The 22,470-nt window shown below is 35.7% G+C and overlaps 1 protein-coding gene across 1 annotated transcript in view; it reads left to right on the plus strand.

Moving 5' to 3' along the window:
• Positions 1–22,470, plus strand: part of LOC124358132 (homeobox protein unc-42-like) — a 95,257-nt gene that overhangs the window by 22,621 nt on the left and 50,166 nt on the right. Inside the window, exons 3-4 of the mRNA XM_046810425.1 lie at positions 1,960–2,099; positions 3,229–3,336. Of these exons, the coding sequence (XP_046666381.1) occupies positions 1,960–2,099; positions 3,229–3,336 (248 nt within the window). The remainder of the gene's footprint in view (positions 1–1,959; positions 2,100–3,228; positions 3,337–22,470) is intronic.

The raw sequence follows: 22,470 nt of genomic DNA on the forward strand, positions 1-22,470 counted from the left end.
ATACTGCAAGCCAGATTAAAAGCAACAATCTGTCTGTAGTTAAAGTACTCTGACTGAAACTTTTGATGTAGGGTGGCCATAGTGAAGAAAGAATATAACATTTCCGCCTTAACAAATGCAATATAGTTTAAGAGCACATTTAAAGAATTAATTATTATAAAACTGAATCATTAGAATGCCATAGTACATTTTTAAATAACTATAAAATCTAATACAGCCAAATGCATGGATTTGGCGAGTAGGTAGCTTAATATACATGCACCATTGACACAAATTACTGCTATATAATATAGATAAACACTGAAGAAACTATAACATCTACTTCTAATTTGTAATAACCAATTGTTACTGATAATTTTCTTTTAATCTTATTTTTTTGTTAGACTTATTGTAGGAAATCCATTATTTTAAAAATAACATTATGAATATTTATAAATATTTCAAAAACGAGGAAAATATTTCACTTGTCTTTTACAAGCGCTCTATTCATAAAGCACCGGAATTGGGTTTATATATTTTATACATATGATAGCTATATATTAGAATAAATAACATATTCATAGCGAACTTGTCTTTTGCACGAATACTATAACTATTTTGAAATATGTAATTATGTTAAAAGATTTGATTTAAAGCTTTTGTAATGAACTATTACATTTATATAATGTCCTAATTATTCATCATTAACCAGTTTATTATAAGAACATTTAAATTTTTAAAAAGTTTAAAATCTAAAGTTACTATAAACTTAAAGAAGCATATTAAATTATATGTAAAAATGTTTTAGTTTATTTTATGTTGTGCCTGGTTTATCTAAACTCATACTTTTAATTTATAGGAAGCGTTATTTTAATCATTTTTATAATTATTCAGATAAGCCTGTTAAAATAAAAAAATTCATTTTCCATAAAAAAATCAAATTCATTTAATTTAAAACACGGCATTTCTAATAACTAGTGCGACTACCATTTAAACTTGACTCACGCATACGACGCGACGCACGGCGCTCGAACCTCAATATAGATACAGCTGTGTTTAGCTGGGATTGCATCATTCAAAATGCAGGCGCTCCATTCATATGATGCTGGGTCTCCTCATAGTATCCTCATTACTCAGGATATCCTCAGCTTATCTACCTAAGGATTGATTTTTGATTCGGGCGTGACATTTATGCCAATCATCATATGAACCTGTCCTAAATTAAAGTGATAAACGATTCCGCGCTGGAGCTTCTTCAGATCATCAACAAGTGACCTGTGTTCGTGGAGAATGAATCAACCAATCAAGTGACTAAATGTATTCATGCGTCTTGGATGCATTTTACGTATGAAACTAGAGGCAGTAAATGTATTCTCTTTCTTTCCAGGTGTTTTTGTTCTCATTAAACAACACGATTAAAACAATATCAAATTTTCAGTGAGACCAAGTTAAAAATAATATTAATAAATTTACCACTATATTATGTCGTGTAAGGAACAATAACACACTTAATTTAAAATTAAATTCGTAAATTTATATGTAACATATATTAGTTATACAAAAATTAAGTTTCTGCTCATTCAACTCCTACTAAAGGGCACATGCTGTTGTTAGCCTCTTATTATGTTTTAATCATCTTGTAAAAACTTGCTTAATTTTTTATTTAGAATATTTTTTACAGTTGTCATCACGTATGTATTTTAAACATGAACTAATTAAAATACAGCATACCACTTGTTATACAACAGTAATCGTGACAGTTGTTCACTTACAAATTACTGACTTTGACATTTTACTTTAAGTGGACTTATGGAAAAACGAACCGTTAAACATAAGTAGCTTCAGCCTTTGAAAGTAAAAAACACTACAGGAACCGCATGGCAGACCGAGTGTGGATTTCTTTAACGCTGTTCACTTTGTGTAACGGCCACCTTGTTATTCTCTTTGCTCTGCGGAAAGGCTAATTATGAAGTTTTTCAGGTGCGGAAGGAGCTTTTAAGAAACTGAAAAACGAGCCGCTGGTGGTCGGGGGTGGTCCGTCCCCCAGTGTCCAACACACCCCCACCACCGCTTCCTGCCCCACCCCAGCCCGTCGCCGACACCGCACTACCTTCACACAGGTCAGACTACCTTCTTACACAGTTATGTCTTAGCCCAGAACTCATCTCAGTTTAGGGTATGTTATCCTATATCACTCTGGGATTGAGCATTTGAACACAGATGTAGCGCTAAAGCGCGTGAAATTCTAAAAACTGAATATCCTCAATCTGAAGGAATTTGTAGCTAACTGCACTTCCTCTGTAATTATTGAAACAGACTTTGTCTTTGATATCGTTGTCTAACTGAAGAAATAAAGAATATATACATAAATAAAATGCAGATTGCTCTTTGTGGTGCTAGGATTTGAAATTAATCAAAACATGTGAAAGATGTAATTGAATAATGAAGTAATTTCATGTCAGCGTTGGTGTCTCATCCTGTTATTATCTTTATCTCCTCAATTAAAATTTGATTAATGCCTTATTTATACTAAATAAACTAACTTAAATGTCTAAACTAGACATTTTACTTACTTATAACAAGCAACGCAAGACAAAAATGCCAACTACCATTGAACGGCATACAAACCAGAGAAATAATAAGAGTAGGCTAATCATGTACAACAATGTATTTCTTAGCATTATTCTTAAAAAGTGTGTTTTTCACGTTACAAGAATGTTTAAGGACTAAAATTATCTACTCAGAATAGGCATTATACAATACAAATTAATTATTTGTTTGAAGTTTGTTTTTACGATAGAAGGATTGTGAAGGAAATAGAATTTTTTCGGACATTTTCCATTGTTCCGCAATACAAGAACCAGTTATTTTAAGCAGTTTGTTAGGTTAATTATTTACATGAAGATGAGATCAGATCGCAAATCTCGAAAAGTTATGACTTCTTATATCACGGAACAATCGCAAATGTCCGGAAAAATCATGTTTCCTTCACAATAGAAATTAGATATCAGTTTAAAGAATCGTCTTCGCCTTCTTAAAAACATATACCTTCTTATTTTAGTAAGATAAGCTTTCGGCAAACAAGACTCTAATTAATAAAAAGACGAATTCCTGTGTTATTATTAATCTCAGCTAATAGAAACTGTATGTTATTTAAAGAATATAATAACACATAGGGCTGTATTCTGTAAAATGTTTGTATCCAAGTGTTGAAAAGGTGTCTGACGGAGGACGGATGTACCTGTACAGGAGCAGTTGGCAGAACTGGAAGCAGCGTTCGCCAAGTCGCACTACCCGGACATCTACTGTCGCGAGGAGCTCGCCAGGACCACCAAGCTAAACGAAGCACGAATACAGGTAATTTTCGTATCCGTACTGTGTTCTGCTTAGAAACGTTTTGGAGCTCATTCTAACATTATAATCTACTGTAAGAGGGTGATGTTTTAATCGTACAACTTTAATAATTTCAATTTGATCTTTCGTTACTTAATTAAAAGTAGCATTAGATTGAACTACATGTGCTTGGAAAATCCTTCAGAAGTTTAGACTGAATTCCAAGATCGATTTTTAGAATTAGCTCTATGAAAGTACAGGATAGAAAGTTAAGTAACATTCTCGAACACCGTAAAGGATTACGCCAGTTTACTTCTGATGCCTTCCAATCATTATGTTACACATATAAAAAATATATACATTGAATACGAAGCGACTGAGGCAAAATAAATTAAAGTTTTATGATTTTAATTAAAATAAGTAATTACACAAAACAATTAAAGTTTAGTTTACTGAAAAAATGTAAATAACATGAGATCTGTTTGTTTATTTGGTTTTTCAACCAAGTTTTAGTATTATTTATTAGTACTTAAACTTCATTTTTTAGTATTAAAGCATAACACTTATAAATTTCTAAGATACATAATAGCCAATTCTAAAATGTAGGGTTTCGCTTTTCCACTGATGCATTTTGAGATCTGTTTTTTAGAATTTCCTATTATACTATAGTACGGAATAATAAGGTAGTTGTAATAACTTATTAGTAAATAAAATTAAAGTCAAACATTGTATACCATTGACAGGAGTTTAAACTATGAACTGTTAGTATCTAAACTAGGGTATTTCTAGTATTCTAGTATTTAATTTATCATTCAAGAATACAATTTACACAATCGAAGAACGAAACCGGAACCTGGCAGGAAACGGGGATTATTTTGACGGAATAGGGAGAAGACACGTGATTGATGTCTCTGTTTCTGAAGTCTCTATCTGTGCTTTGCGATATCTGCACACAGCCACAGACCACCTCTCCACGAAGTGTGATGGACTCTGAAGCTGTCTCTGAACTCTACCTGAATCCCAAGCCGGTTAGTATCCTACGTGGTTTTGAAAATGTATAACAGCGAAGATTACATTTTAAAATTATGATTCTGAAATTGTTCTAAAGATCCCTAAAAAAAGTTCACTTGTGAACGGATACTTAGATGCATCTAATAATTATGGGATCTAAAAATGCCACCACTGGTAGTATAATACATTGTTACCAACGGAAGCAGCATACCGGATAACGTGCTCAAAGTCCGCCGAGAGTATTTTATTCAACACCACAAAAAAAAGTACTTAATTGGGGAGGAAGTCATACCTCACTACACAGCATAGAAGATTACAAGCTTAGTTTCTAAAAAGTCTAAACTGTAGACAGATGGTGTGCCTCTTTAAAATAGTCTTCGGTTACACAAAAGCTGCATCTTCAACAAAAAACATATTTAGCCCACACTTAGTTGAACTAATAATTCAATTTCGAGTGGTAAGTATTGTTAAGATTACGAACCAGCAGTATAAGAATCTTACATATTTGTCTTAAATATCTTTCTTGTTTTTTTAGATAATTCAGAATATATTTAATAAATATATTGTATTAAACACGTGAACTTTGATACCCAAAATGACCAAAGTATGTTATGTGAGTTTATATATTAAAAACTATAGTACAATTAACCATCGGTAAATGTAATAAGATCGCCAGGTCTCCTGTCACAGAGCAGGCTTCAACATCTTTAACAAACGAGGGGCATCCTGACTAATCGAATATTCCCCCTGAAAAGGACCACAGGACACAATCGTTTACGACACGACTCATCGTGTGACTGACGATCAGTAATCACAGAGCTGATTCTGTCTATTCCAGTTTCAATTTGCACTATTACGGAAACGGCCAGAGTGACTATTCTCTACGTAGAATCCTCATTCAGTGAGGTTGTTTGTTGGATATACCATCGATATGATGTTTTATTTAATACACGTGATATTGAAATATTCACGCAGTTCGAATTGACAGAAATACAAGAGTGTGGATGGTCTTTAGATGGACGATTACTTTAGAAGAGGACTAGGAAAATTCTCTCGTGGAGTCTTCCTTGCCTTACATCACGTAAAGGTAATTTGCACAAAATCGGAAGTTTCTGAAGAGATCCCACCCAGGGATCCCATAAAGAATCCGTTAGTCTTCGTTTTTTTCTAATAAACTGCACAAAGACATTCTCACGCTAACACCATCGTGGATTATAAACAGACTGGTCAGCACAAAAGTTTACGTTTACTTCCCTTCAATTTTTTGCTCTCATTGTGATTTCGGTGTCCTGTACGAGATCAGCCAGGTTCTTAGGCATCTAGTCTATAAGCAATGGTCTTTATTTAAATTTTATAGCGTATTGGCAAGTGAATTGCATTAGCCAAAAAATATAATCTATTCTATGAGAAGTATGTAGGTGCTGAATTTGTATTTCAAACAACACTGGCTTTTGACGTGAGTGGAAAAAGTTATAAAAAGTGTGTTGGATAATATCCTCAATGGTAATGTTTGCGGGGTCGACACTGTACTCTCTATGGGTCGGGAAGAATAACTAAACTACACATTTAGAGTAACATTGCTCTAGGACCGCTCGTAAAGGAACGGACGGGACGCGGAGGTTACATGACGGTGTCTGGTGGTGGACTCCGGGTGGACTGCTGGCTGGCCAGCTTGGACCGTTGGTTGTAGGGTAGTGGCGTGATGTGACGTCACAGGAGAGCAGCCTATGAGCATTCTTTATTCTTTTTAGACCACATCGTATGTTACATCGCCTGACAATACATACCTGCCAACATCACTGGTGCAGACATTAAATATCACTATGGATACCTACCAACTTAGTACTTCTCACACTAAATACACTACAATCCTCCCCCCTTAAAATACATAAGTCCCCTACAAATTTTTAGAAATTTATCAATTACAATTTGTTTTACAATTCTCCAATTTTAAAATCAATTACAATGAATAAGAAAATTGACATTATACTCTTTTATTTTTGTAAGTATAGATATATAGAGAACAAAATACAAACTCAATATAATCATTTAAAACACAAAATCACAAACACTTCAATCAAAACCAATAAATCAGAATATAGCAATTAATAACAACATTGGAATGAACACCAATTAACAAATCGATAATAATAATGCTTAAACAATATTAATTATATACAAGTCACAATTGGGTTGTATTTACAAGTCCATTTTGACTAAAGGTTTACGATCCCTTAGGGGGTATCGTCTAACAGGTGTCATTTGTTTGGGGTGAAACGCTGGAACTGTTATTGTTTACATTTGTACGTGGGCTGGGGCTTTGCCCCTGAGCGTTTCTGTTATTGTTATGGTTTTGCGGAGAGGGGGGCAAGGTCGTTGCTAAAAGTACTGGCGACCTTGCGCTCGCTCTGTCCCGCGACTGTATATCGATCGTTTCCTGCGTGTGCTCTGTTGCCACGCTTGCGTCTGGGAGTCTAGGCATTGTTGTCAACTCAGACATTTCCGGACTACACTGTAAACCTACCAACTGGTCGATATGTCGTTTCCACCTCATGCCCGTATTCAGTTCAACTAAATACGTGACTGGTCCTAATCGTGAAACTACCACACCTGGTATCCACTTATTTCTACCTCTGTAATCTCTGGCTATGATTTGGTTGTCCAATAGCTAACTGTCTAGTTTTACTACCCCTATAGTACAATCGTTGTTTTTCTTGATTATCTGACATTATTGCTTTAACATTTGGGCGAATTAAATCTAACCTAGACTTTAGCGATCTGCCCAACATTAATTGAGCTGGCGATAGATTGGTAGTAGAATGCACTGTATTTCTATAAGTGAACAGGAAGTTACTCAAAGCTAATTCTAAATCCTTGGAATTAAGAAGAGCTGTTTTCAATTTATTTTTAATAGTTCTGACTGACCGTTCTGCCAAACCATTGGTTTCTGGGGTGGTATGGTGGTGAAAACGTGTGTTTGATACCATTTGACATCAAAAAATTCTTTAAACTCTTGACTGGTAAAAGGTGGTCCGTTGTCGGACACTATGTGGTCTACAAATTACCATACCTACTAAAATATTCCCTCAATTTCACAATCGTGTGTGAACAGCTGCCGTTGAAGCAACGGGCAACACCTTGGCCACTTAGAGTACGCATCTTTTTACCACCAAAAATAACTTGGACTGAAAAGGTCCAAAAAAAATCAATATGAATTCGAGACCAAACTCGTTCCGGAACATTCCAATGATGCAGGAAAAGCCTTGGGCGGTTTTGCTCGTTCCTCCAAACAGGCTTGCACAGCTGTTAGCTAGTTGTTCTATGTCCCGGTCGATATTAGGCCACCATACATATGCACGGGCTAATGCCTTCATGCGAACAATACCTATGTGTGAAGTATGCAATTCGTTCAGAATGTTTATTCTGAACCTTTTAGGTATTACCACCCTGTACCCCCACATTAGGATTCCTTGCTCCAAGGTTAATTCCGACTGTCTAATTTCAAATGGCTTTAGATCTGGTTCAGTTACAATAGGCCAACCTAATTCTACATAGGATATTACCTTTTTGATTTCACTATCTACCATTGATTCTCTTTTTATGTCTACATAGCTTAATGGTATGTCATTTTCAGCTAAACACTGCAAATAGGTACCTATGACATTAATATTAAGGTCATCATCCGAGATTTCATCTTTAATCTCACTATTTACAGGTAATCTAGATAAACCATCGGCATTGCCATGGTTTTGGGACTTAACATACACAATCTCATATTGGAAACCACTTAAAAACAAAGCGTATCGTTGTAACCTACTGGCTGCGAAAGCAGGTAACCCTTTCTTTGGTCCAAAAATAGCCACTAAAGGCTTATGATCAGTCTTTAACAAAAACTGTGTACCATATAAATATTGACTAAATTTCTTAACACCAAATACAATGCTTAATGCTTCCTTATCTATTTGTGAATAGTTTTTCTCAGCGCTATTTAACACTCTACTTGCGAATGATATAGGTCTTTCTGTACCGTCGTATTGAATCTGACTCAAAACTGATGCAATGCCATATGGACTAGCATCACTGGCTACCACTAGTGGTAATGCAGGATCATAATGCGCTAAAACTTCAGCAGAGATTAACTTTTGCTTAATCTCTTGTAGTGCCCTTCTTACATGCTAAATTAAATACAAAATCGGTATCCTTTCTTAACAACTGATACATTGGGGTTAAAATAGTGGATATCCTAGGAATGAAACGTGAATAGTAATTAAACAAGACCAAGGAAGGCTTTAAGCTGTGTCACATTTTGAGGTTCAGGTGCCTTGACAATTGCTTCAACCTTACTAGGTGCGGTATGCAACCCTTGTTTACTGATAACAAAACCTAAATATTCTAAAACTGTCACAGAAAAATTTACATTTGTTCTTGCTCACTGTGAACCCATTGTCTTCAAGTCTTTGACACACTAGTCTAAGTCTATGCATGTGTTCCTCATTGTTTTTACCTGTTACTAGAATGTCATCTAAAAATACAGTTACCCCCGGGATACCTTGTAATGTTTGTTCTATTATTCTCTGGAATATTCCCGGTGCTGAACTGATACCAAAACATAGGCGATTGTAAGCATACAATCCTTTGTGTGTGCTAATTGTACAATACGTTTGACTATCTACATCTAGTTTAAGCTGCTGATAAGCTGAAGATAAATCTATTTTAGAGAATTTTTCTCCGTTTTGTAGGCTGGCAAATATTTCTTCAATTTTCGGTAACGGGTGTCGGTTCTACCTCCAAGAAAGGATTTACAGTTATTTTATAATCCCCACAAATTCTTATTTTCCCATTAGCCTTAATAATTGGTACAATGGGAGTCCCCCATTCACTGGTATCTACTGGTGAAATAACGTTCTCTTGTTCTAGTCTAGTCAGCTCGGCTTCTACTTTTTCTTTAAGTGTAAAAGGTAACGTCCTAGGTTTAAAGTATTTTGGTACTACATTTTCTTTTAACTTTAAATTTAACTGGTGCACCCTTGAAAACATCCCAACTTATCCGTAAATACATTTGGAAACTCATTGTACAGTAATTCTACTTGTTTGTTGTTGTTGACAACAGACGGATTGACAGATGTTTGTTTGTTTACCTCTACAGGTGTGTTGTGGCTTCCACTGACAGGCGTGCATGCGTCTGCCGCGCTGCCGCCTGCAGTTGGCACAACCCCCACCATGCTCGTGCGATCAGCTGACTGTACATTGTTTTACACATTACTAGGCACTCTAACTGTTAAATCTAATGCTTGCATCCACTCACGCCCTAACAAGGGATTAGCCCCATTAGCTACGATGTATAAAAGCTAATTGTTTCTCTTTACCTTTATGTTGTACATTGACCATAACCTTACCTAAAGGCCTGATCTTTTCATGTGTATATGAACTTAATACTAAGCTAGTTGGATACATGTTTATATTTCCTAACTTAGTCTTACAATCTTTTTCTGACATAACTGAAACACAAGCTCCACTATCGACTTCAAAATACAATTTCCTTACTTTCCACTAATAACTGTACCGTTATTGGCTCAATTTTATTAATCTTAGTTTCTATTTCTTTAACCGTAAATAGATTGGAAATGTCATACACATCGTCATTGTCTTTATGTTTCCAGTGATTATCTGAACCGGACTCTGCTGATTCTTTACTTTCCTCTACATAGTGCTGCCTACCTTTATAAACATATTGCTTTTTATTGCTGTAAAACTGTTTCCCTTTAGCTGAAGGCTCCTTAGACCTATTTGTTAAAAACATTTGGTTTGTTCTCATTAGGTTTGTTAACATAATTTTTCGATCTACAAACTCTTTCAAGGTGTCCCTTCTTTTTACAATGATTACACGTGTACTCACGAAACCGACATTGCGATGCTGTGTGTGATCCTCGCTTGCCGCAACAATAGCAAGTGATGTCTCCCAGCGCCATTCCCGCCGTCCGATGACCGTCTCGCTGCGATGCTCGCCGCCTGTGTCCTTTTCGGTATCGACCCACCGCTGCTCTGCATCCGGTGAATACGTCCTCCTGCAGTTGTCATCTGGGCCGCCCCCTTCTCAGCAAATTCCATTGCAGTAGCTAGTTGCACGGCTTTTTCATAAGTGAGGTTCTCCTCCCCGAGAAGTCTTTTTCTGTATCTGTTGGTCTCGCAGACCCGCGACTAATCTGTCCCTTAAGTAGTCTGGCAATTTATCACCAAATTCACAATACTTAGATAACTGTTTTAAATGCACAATATAATCGCTAACCGTTTCATGATCCAATTGATTCCGCCTACTAAATTTAAATCTTTCCGTGATAAAAGAAGGCTTGGGATGCAGATGATTCGCTATAGTGTCCACAATTTCCTTGTACGACTTGTCAGACGGTTTGTCTGGTGTAATTAAGTCTTTCAGTAACGTATAGGTCCTTACACCCATAACTGTCAACAAAGTGCTTAGTTTCTTTGAATTATCGATATCATTACAATCAATAAAAAAACTCAAATCTCTCTATATAAGACTGCCACGATTCTTCCGCACTATCAAAATAACCCATAGACCGATAGTTGCCATTTTGTTTTCTTGTACACTCCGTAATAAACTGTTTAAAATGTCCCCGGTAAAAATAATCGTCTAACGGCATTAATTGCAACGATTAAAATCAGCTTGTGCGCTGCTTACACCAAGAATAGTTTATATCGATCGGCGTACCTTACTACTCCCGACCGTTGGAATGTCCGGAATGTCCTTGCACATTCGCGGTTATTTGCACGTGTTCATTACGATAGTTGCCCTTCCGCACTATATCACTGTAATTCACTGTTTCAATGTCCCGAATGTCCCTGCACATTCGTTGTTATTTGCACGTGTTCATTACGCTTGTTGCCCTTCCGCACTAAATCACTGTAATTCACTGTTTCAATGTCCCGAATGTCCCTGCACATTCGTTGTTATTTGCACGTGTTCATTACTGTAAGCGACGTTCCACTGTTGCAGTTGTTTTCCTCGTCGCCACTGTAAGCGACGTTCCACTGTTGCAGTTGTTTTCCTCGTCGCCACTGTAATGTATGCGGGTCGACACTGTACTCTCTATGGGTCGGGAAGAATAAACTAAAAACTACACATTTAGAGTAACATTGCTCTAGGACCGCTCGTAAAGGAACGGACGGGACGCGGAGGTTACATGACGGTGTCTGGTGGTGGACTCCGGGTGGACTGCTGGCTGGCCAGCTTGGACCGTTGGTTGTAGGGTAGTGGCGTGATGTGACGTCACAGGAGAGCAGCCTATGAGCATTCTTTATTCTTTTTAGAACCACATCGTATGTTACTTCGCCTGACAATACATACTGCCAACATCACTGGTGCAGACATTAAATATCACTATGGATACCTACCAACTTAGTACTTCTCACACTAAATACACTACACTCAAGAACTTCTTTTCCTAACCAATAGCTCTGATCGATGATAAAAGTTGCCTCCCACAGTTATCAGGAAATGTGAGTGGATTATCAGAGCCCGCGCAGGACCTGCAGGATCATGTCTGTTACCGTAGAACTTGTTCAGTACCATCAACATTGTACTGTATCAACTCTCCCCCTTATTCTGTTTGATAGGATCCTCGCACAGACCAGTGGTTCATGAGGACGGGCAGAATAAGGCTTAAGAGGGGATCGGCCTCTCCTTAAAAATATGTTCTGATGATCGGTTTAATCCACTTATTCCTCGGAGCACCCTTAAACATGATTTGCCTGATATTATGCCCAAACTCACACTTAACCACTCTAACATAAACTTTATATATCACCTGAGTATCAATGACAAAGACTGACGTCTAGCTTGCAGACCATACCGGTATGTCCAATCAGTATGAAACAAACCCGTAGCGTATGAGACATATAGGGACGGAATTGACGAAATTAACCCAAGATTCCTAACAAAGCATAGTCCACATCCACACGCGATTATATGACAGTTACATTTGGACTATCTATAATTTCAAATCCCTCCTCAAGAGCTCCACTGAAATACAAGTATGCTCCTACTCTGCTCCTAGATCCTTTTAATTAGATGATTCCGAAATCCAATCAAACCACTTCTCAAAGCATTCGGAACGTGCTTCAAGAAACTTTGCAACCGGTCAAACATCAACCAGGAATACTGTAAGCAAAAAAGGAAGCTTACGCATACTTGGTAGAGTCGTAAAGGGCCGTAACCAAATCTTTTAGCAGTAGAGGCCAGCATAGAATCAAACCATAACCGCGTCGATCAAAGATCTCAATTTTATCATCGAGAGGCAGGCAATTTAGGAGGAAATAGACTTTCTATTAAGATGTATTTTGGAGCTATCTTCTAATTTTTGGTTTCATTCAATCCATAGACCTACGAAAACACCACATCGATTCAGCAGTCAAGTGACTATCATCAGCTTAATCAGAAGAATTGACAAAATTTAAATCTCCAAGGAACATTTCGAAACCTGGTACTGAAAACAACATTGGCGTGGAAGTAGCAGCAAATCTATGACCAGTTTTCCAACGCGGGCTCTAGAACCCTATGAGGCACTACTAATCCTGCCAAAACGCTAGCAACGATGAAGTGACTCACCTTGTAAAATACGAGTATAATCCAAGGAGTAGTGTTAAAAATAACGTGTTACTATCAATCGCGTTTCCAATAACATACCATTTCAGACTATGATGCCCTCAGTCCACTTTGTTGTCAAAAAAAAACGCTGGCGCAAATCCTTTATGCTTGCCTCCTAAAGATTATGGGGATGCCTGATGGTCACTGACATACTTTTATTGCTTAAGTGTAACAACAACGATCTGAAATTGGGAGACAGATTGTTTAGCAATTAAGATCGTATTACTAACAAATCCAAAGGTTTATTCTGGAACTTGTCTAGAACCAATAAAGAATAAATAAATGAGTTAGAATATATATATTAATCGCTTTGAACTTCTCAGGGGCAATACTATTAGGCCCAGGAGCTGACGAAAGAATATCTTGGAATCATTGCCTCCTTAAAAGTTACCTAAAACGAAAGAAACCACGCTTCTAAGGAGTAAAGTTGTCTTGTTATACCAGGCGAAGTTAGGGCTAAGAAGTCCTCTCTAACACAACCTGTAGACCAACGGCTTAAAGGTGACTTCCAAACCATCACCAATGGCCGGCCAGGCGGGCTGCTTGCAAGGACAGGATCGCTCAGCTGTCACCCACTCAAGCAGCAGCCACGCTCGACGTTACTTGATTCGGTTATCTTGCGATAATCGTTGTACCCGCTACACTGTGCCATTGCCAAGGAGTCGCTACAGTTGTTAGATTAATAATACTACTAAGCCCTCTCTTCTACTTAATCCCAGCGCAATTAAGACAATGTGCGGTTGCCGGCCAACAACAATACTTCGTCATCAGAGTTACAGGAGGTATTTCCCTATGGTCATACTTCAGACCTACCTCTTACAGTTTTGCTTGTGTATTTCTCATGTAACCATTGAACTCGTGCTTACTCTCTTCGATTCAACAGCTTATTTCAAGGGGTCACCAAGAGAACAGCACGCAATCGACCAAAATGAATCCGTCAGAACTTGTAGTAATTAAATAAAAGAACACATTGGTGTCAGTTTACAATTTTAACAAGACGGAAAATAAATTGATTTTGATTTCGCAAGTACGGGAGATGTCATATTGTACGCATTTTTAAGTCAATCAGCAATTGATAATTCATGCTCATCGGTTGACGAAGGCTTTTACTAACTGTAAAACATGTCAAAAGGACATAGTTTCGTTAAGATGATCTAGGGAATCTCATCGTATTTATCCCACCTCTACCAGTTTAGATCGGAGATATAAATATACTCCTTTCATGAATCACAGGTACTGGTTAAGGTCACGAATAAATTACTTTACAACCTATGTGTGAACAATCTTGTACACGGTAACATCGATACCTTTCTGGACAAATTTTAAGCCCATATATTTCTTGCTGTGAACACATATTAGTATTTTAGAATGATTACTGTTCATACAGTTGGTTTATGAGAAAATCATTATAACTTTAGATTTTTTCCTACATAACCCATAAAACATATGGGATCAGAACTCGTAGTTGTTGTTAAATATTTTAAAATCAGGCTCGCAGAAGACATTTTGACCTACTAAGTACTCGTACCCTGAACTAGTGGTAATTTACGTTATGCTGTCGAATTGATACATGCCAGCTCACTTGCAATATGGATGCATAGTATGGTAACACGATTGTGTTCAATGTTCGATTAGAAATGAACCGGGAACAGGCTTACAGTCTCGTGTATTGGCGACCTTTGTTTTTGTTAGAACCTAAATCATTTCCGTGTCGTAGAAATCATCTATAGGCAGCTTCCTGTGTTCAAAAACATTAACTGCGGCGGACACACGTTGATACCATCATAGCTGTCCCAAAGTCTGTACACTGTCTCGATTCTCAGTGAAGGTGTTAAAAGCTTATAAAATATCTAGAGATTTATCATTGATCAACACGTACACATTGACGTCAAATATCTGATTAAATATTTTAAGGCTAGCTGGTCAGGGATTTATATATTCTTTGACTCATTCTTTTATAAACATCAAATTTCCAAAATATTTCTCTGATGATTTTGAGCTTGTAGCACAAAGTAGTGCAAGTGGGTCAAGATCAGTGCCCTCAGTCAAGCCCTACCATGGAACTATTACGTACGATAAGTCATTTACATTATCAGCTTGCCGACTGTAGAATTCCCTTCATGTTCAAATCACCTCAATATCGAGCCACCCCCGGTTTGTGACGTCATTAAAAGGGTATTTCACGGTGCGGATGACCGCGGCTGGTACGCCCTAGGGCTCGGGCATTGCTAGGACGGTAAGGGAAACAGAAGATTGTGAGAATGAATGGTTTACTCTATGAAAAAGGCTTCTGCTTAATGACAATAATTTATATAACTGTGAAGGAATTTAGGTTTATTGACATAGTAACTTAAGCTTATGAATTTTGTTCCTTGAAAATATGTTGTGTTCCTTTCTTTACTTAATTGCTTTGTATTTTCAATATATTAATTTTAATTATATGGTTAAGTGACCATGATGGCCTAACTTCGCCTTTTTGCACATTGTAAACAATTGTAAATAAAGAAATGATTGTTCTATTCTATAGTTAGGAAAAAACTATAGAGGAAAAACATACCGGTGGATAAACTATACACAATTCATCGTTACATTAAACACTATCCATACTTGTTATGAACACCTTGGAAAGAGACATTTTCTGAAGTTCCTTCCGAATGTCAAAATGTTAATTAAAAAATTGTCTATCCTATTCTATATTCATGAAAAAAAAACTATAGGGAAAAAATACCAGCAGATAACATATGTATAAAGTTTATTTAACGCTATCCATACTACTTGTTATGAAGACCTTGGAAAGAGACATTTTCTGAAGTTCCTTCCTAATGTAAAAAATGTTAATTAAATAATTTTCTATTTTATTCTATATCCAGGAAATAAACAACTATAGAGGAAAACATACCATTGGATAAACTATATAAAGTTCATCGTTGCATTCAACGCTATCCATACTTTTTATAAGCAACTTGGAAAGAGACATTTTCTGAAGTTCCTTCCAAATATAAAAATTTTTGATTAAAGACATTTCTATATTCAGGAAACAAAAAACTATAGAGGAAAAACATACCGGTGGATAAACTGTATAAAGTTCAACGCTATCCATACTTGTTATGAACACCTTGGAAAGAGACATTTTCTGAAGTTCCTTCCCGTGACGCTTTGGGGATGATTGAACATCCCGTACATAATACCAGTTGTCGAGAAGTTTGTGCCAGATAGTGCCAACAATCAGGGATGATGAGTGAGCCAAGCCGAGGCGAGCCAGATTAGGGCTAACTTAGATGATGTCTCCGAGTCGGGCTGCACGACTATAGCGCTCCCTACAGTCGGGGAGAAACTCAATTATGTTTCGTCGTCGTGCCAACTGTCGTCCCCCTCCCCCACCCCCTGCCGGAGAGAGGGTAGGCTACGAAACAAGAATTGGAGAACAGTCTCTTGCTCCGCCTTGAATTTAACAAGTCCCAGACAAGAGGAATTTAACGTATCGCCTCTGCCGGCTGATCGGATTATTGCAAGTGTTCGATTAATTTTTTCATCCGTAGTTTTTGTTCTCTCTAAAAAGGGTTTCTTTCGCCCACGCTTCTATTCCTTACATCTCCTCTAACTCGATTTTCTTAGCTACACATCTGAAAAATCCGTCTCCGGAACGGTATCTCTTATATTTTTACTTTTCATTTATTTGATTTCTGTCTATGTGCTCTGTCTCTCCTGCGTAAAACTCAGTAATAGCAGTCTCGCAACCACAAATAATGTAAAATATATATGTAAAACATATTAAATATAAATATATACTAATTAATTATAAAGTTTACTATAATGTATTTGGCACCATATGTCTTTGAAAGACCATTCCGCGGGATGTTTGAAGAAGAACATCTTCAATGTACTCATATATGTTAAGTTGCCAAACGGATTTACCTTTAAAATGACATGTCACAAGATAGGGGTCCCAATTTGACAATTTAAAGTGACCCCCTTCCCCCCCCCTTTCAAAGGAAGGTAAATAATTTTATCCTTCAAAAATTAAAAAAAAAAATTTTAAATAGGTCTGGTGAGATGTAGATGAAGATTGTACACCGATACCTCATTCTGTGCAATATATCCAGGCGTATCAGGACTTAATTTACACCCTGTATACATTTATACTAATTATAAAGTTGATAACATTGTATTTGGCGTAGTCATTTATGTCAAGTTGCTATAACTTTAAATATCATACTGAGACAAAATCATAAATGAATAGAAGTATAATGTTGGCCAACCAAACACAGCAGCATTTAAATGTTTGAACATTGGAAGTCCATAATCCTGTTCCAAATTGAAGTATTAAAAACAGATTTAGATCAAATATAAATTTGAAAGGGTGACAGCTAAAACGTATATGCGGTCTCATGAGAAAATTAAATTGTTACCCATGATTCGGAGGATTGGACTTTCCGCGGTGAAACCATGTTATTTTGGTTCTCACTGTCCTATTGTTCTAGTTTATTTACACACCGTATTTTCAAATTAATATTGGTTATTAAAAGTTCAACACAAAAATCCTGCTAAGATTTAATAATAGTGACCTGAGCTTACATTCAATATTACTACGAATCCTACTGATCAATTAATTTGTTTATTATATTGAGTATCAAGAATATGAAAATCCAACTCCCTTGCGCTTGCGGGACTCCTTAATGAAGCAATCTTAACAGACGACTCCGACAAAATCAACACAGATAGGGAATATAATAGGAATATAATACTTGTTTTTCTCGCCTACATGGAATATTGGCCTCCTTCTCCTGTACAGTGTGTTCCAGATTTTATTCACACAGAAGGGATCTCGGAAACTGTATTAGACACAGCAAAGATTAAATGGACAAAGTTGTGCGTAATAACAAAGACCAACAAATTAATGTGGTCAAGTTAATTATTGGTTACATCGTTGACTCGCTACGCTCAAAAAGTAATTTTGATCAAAAATTTGAAACTGTCGCAGCTCTCTTATTAGTACATATATTTAAAGGTTTTCTACGTGAAATCCGCATGAAATTTCTTTTAGTTTTTAAATGTTATAATAAAAAATTTTCAAGACCAGCAAGCAGGAGATATAGGGTTCGAGTTCGTTTTTGAAATACAATAACACATTTTTTACTTAATTAAAAGATAGCATATTTGTTTATTGATTTTAAAAATACGGGATATGCTATACTTTCCTCGTGGTTTTCATCAAATGATTCATACAAACCCATTTTCTATAGATGTGTAAAGTAAATTTTTATTCTACTATTTGGATAGTTGGTAGACCTGACTGTTATTTCACTGCACACAGTATTGGAATCAGCTGTTTAGTAAAATATAGAAATTATCAGACAAGGTCAGTCTAAAAATGGCTGTTACTGACATTTTTGTACTTGATTAGAATAATAGCATGTTAGTTTAAAATTGTATCATAATTTTTAATTTAAACAACGCAATCAAGAATCAACTGTATCATATTTATTTGTTGGTCTTGTTATGCACAACCTTTTCCCTTTAATATTGTCTGTATCTCTTACAGTTTCCAAAATCTCTTCAGTGTGAATAACATTTGTAACACTGTAAAAAGCTCCTCTGACTATGCCCATAAGTTTCAAAAAGTCATGTTTTCATAAATGGAACCCCGGAAACATACTTTATCAATGCACAAAACTGCTCAAGCCGACTTATAGATCGAGAAAACCGATATGTATGTTGAGTTAACAAAAATAGCGAAGCAATTCCTCCCCGAGGATGGGCTGTTGAACAGCATGTGCTACGTAATTTCCCATTCAAATCAAAATCATTTATTAATCTCATTGACAATAACATGTATCGAGAATGGTCAATATGTATAAATAAGTAAATACTAAAAATATTCTTGTTAAAGTTATTGTTATATCTGGTAAAACTACAAATTAAGAAATATATTCAAAAATAGGACTACTGATATTTTTACTTGTAAGGTTGCGTGGGGCACAAAAATTCAGAGAGTGAGTAAAAACAGTTTTTTACAAGAAAGTCTTTTAGCTTGTTTTTGAAAGATGCAAGTGAAGTGCTGGCTTTTAAATAATCTGGCAATCTATTATAAATTGTAGGTCCTAAATATTCTATTGATTTGCGGAACATATTATTACTATGGTGGGGTACTGTTAAACTATTTTTATTTCTGGTGGGATATATATATATATATATATATATGATTGTGGGTAGGAAAATCGGTAATGTGTTTAAAAGTGTAAATTGAAACGTAATAAATAAAAATGGAGGGGGGGGTTAGTATACGTTCTTGGTGGAACACTTGCCTACAGCTCTTCAGGCCCCTCAACCCAAACACTAAACGAATAGCCCTCTTTTGCAATTTGAATACTCTTTGTAACAGAGAAGATGAAGCAGTTCCCCATGACATTATACCATATGACATCACAGAGGAAAAGTAACCATCATATACCATTTTCAGTGCACTAATTTTCAGGAAATTGGAAAGACACCTTAAGGAAAACAATACAGAGTTGAGCTTGGAGCAAAGGGCCTCTACATGCTGACGCCAAGAAAAACCAGCATCCAGATGAATGCCCAAGAAACATACTGAATCAACCTCAATGATGTCAACCTCGTCTAAAGCAACAAAACCCTTAGAAACTGTCTGAGATCGAAAGTGAAGAATGGATGTTTTGTCAACATTGAGGAATAAATTGTTGCGAATGAACCAAGAGTTGATTTTTTTCGATTGCAGCGTTTAACTGAAGATTTAACGCTATTGAAGAGACTGCCCGAACAACGACCGAGGTTTCGTCAGCATATTGAGTGACGCGAGCTTCAGGGACACAAGAGCTTAAGTCGTTTACATACAAGGCAAAGACATTATTTGTTACTTAGTAATTTATAGCAATTGAGTTGTTTATTTGTAGCAATTTGAGTAATGTATACCATGAAGTTGTTTCCTGAGATGCTCCAGACGATTCCCCCACTAATAAAATGTATGGTACATGTTGCGTATCTGTCTCATGAAAATACTAAAATTTTGATTTATAAAATTTCAATTCTGATAATAAACTTTTATAAATACCTCATTAAATAAAAACCGGATGGACGAAAATCAAAACCTCATAACACATTTGATCATAGGATTTAAAATTATGTTCAGAACTGATGAAAGATTTAAATATATTTGGTCACTCAAAAAGATAATGGTATATGTAGCCGATTGGTGAAGAATCGTCATACACATTGATGGAGCAATATCCCGGCAACGGATTCTTATATTGTTGAAGATATAACAATAGTCTATGGACATATGTCCCTTAGACCTATGGACCATGTATTTAAAAGTTCAAAAATTACGAGAACAACCATAATAACTTTAATATTGTCAAGTTACAACTTAAGAGCTTCATAACAATTAGCTCTGTCTTTGTAGGTATATTCTTTTAGAAGGAATACACTACATTTATAGTTTAATATATAAGTAAATTATTTGATAATATTATATTTCTTAACTAAATGTTGTAAATTATAAAATCTAGATGTTTCAATTAAGGCAGTGACAATAATGTATTTGGGATTGCAGAAATATCAATGCAATGTTATTTATCAGCATATGACATACATATAATTTAAGGGTAAAATAATTGTTTCCATGACCACTTCTATTCTTTCTATAAAACATAAGGGGCAAGATCAAACTAATGATTAGGGGCTAATAATTGTGGTAAAGTAGTACTTTGAATTGCAGATCTCACTCGAGCAATGCCACGAATACTTACTGTACTAGGTATAATATACGAACCTATAAGACAAGATTAAGAAAAGCCCTTCAAATTTAATCTTTTTGAAGCTTCTATTCTTAGAATAACGAATTAATCATAGAATATATTGGAATATTAAACCAGCATTCTTGACGTCTTGTAAATTAAGTTTTCTTTTTCTTCACATCTCTTATTTATTATTATTCTAGGCAATTACAATAAATGTACGATTTAAATTAAACTCCAGTGTTTACCAAAGAAGAGAATGTATTTGGAATTTATTACAGTGGACCTTAAATTTTTTATATATTAACCTTATTAAATAATTCATTATTAATACCTAGTGTTTGACTAGGAATGAATACTTTTACTACATATTTATACAGTTATTGACTGTATAACTTGTAACCTAGTTTATTGCACTGAAAAACGTAGTTAATTCAGTCAACTTAGCCGAAATATATGGTTAATTCCGTTAAGTTGAGGAGAGAATTTAACAACACTGTGTTATCTTTAATTTTGTTAATACATTGCTCGTTAACACTGGTGTATTAGATCACCCATGTAATCCAAACTGAAACTTATGTAACTACGAGAGTCTCCTTCGAGATTGAGCAAAAATGTAGTTAACGTTAGACAGAGGTAGAGAGAAAGAGATCCCGAGGGAGACACTGTCCTGCAGGACCTCCCCGACCATTTCACCTGCTTTAATTCTAAAGGAATGGTTGTGTCAAGAAATAAATTTAAAGTACAGACAATCAAAGTGACGAAACTATTTATTTAGTGTTTTACTTTTACGAATTTTTATTGCGGATTTTAATCTTTCTTTTGATGTACAATACCTCATTATAGTACTTAGAAACAGTTCAATTAGATCTATACTACTTATGTGTATACAAGTAGTATAGTTGTATACTGTCTGTATGTAAGTATGCAATATTTGAGCTGTTATGGTAATTTATTTTTACTGCATGTAAGACAAATTATTTATTCTTGATACAAAAGTAACCGTTTGTTGAAAATTAGTTCCTTCTAAAAGAAAAGATTGAAGCTAGAGAACTTAAGAAAGTTTCAACTAGGAGTACAATGTTGTATAACTTGATGTGTTTAAGTTAATAAATTATGTTGTGATATTCAAGAAAACTTAAATAGTTCAAGAATTATACTTAAAAATTATGTCGTTGGAGAAGAATGATGAGACTGTATCACCCTGATAAACAACATGGCAGTAATTTATTTTAACAGTATCGAGGTTAATAGTTTTGATTTTTATTAATTATTACAAATTTTCTGTGAAATAAATCTTACAGTAAAGGAACTTTAAGTACCTGAAATGTAAAAGCTCGACATAACAAAAGATCGAATTTGGAAAATATACCTTTTTTACAAACTGGCTCAGTCTGAATTACTCTTTACATGGGGCCATTTTTCAAAATCTTGAATAAGATTAGTGTAGTAATAAGGCTCAAGGGAGTAACTGAGTCCTTTTAAAAAATACATCTTTTACGTGTCGTAAATCTTCATGATTAACAACAATCTTCCTTTATGCTTTCTAACTGTACGTATTTGTTAATACTAGGTCATCGAGAAGCTTTACTTGGTGAAATACCTTTGTGAATCTCATTAATCCAAGATGGTTTTAGATGAAAGCCCTACTGATAGTCCTTATTGAGTAGGATAACAACTCGACCTTCTTTAACTACCAGTTTTTAATTGTAATGACTATCTCTCAAG

The sequence above is a fragment of the Homalodisca vitripennis genome, chromosome 3 (assembly GCF_021130785.1).
Source record: "Homalodisca vitripennis isolate AUS2020 chromosome 3, UT_GWSS_2.1, whole genome shotgun sequence".
In the NCBI taxonomy this organism is placed as follows: Eukaryota; Metazoa; Arthropoda; class Insecta; order Hemiptera; family Cicadellidae; genus Homalodisca; species Homalodisca vitripennis.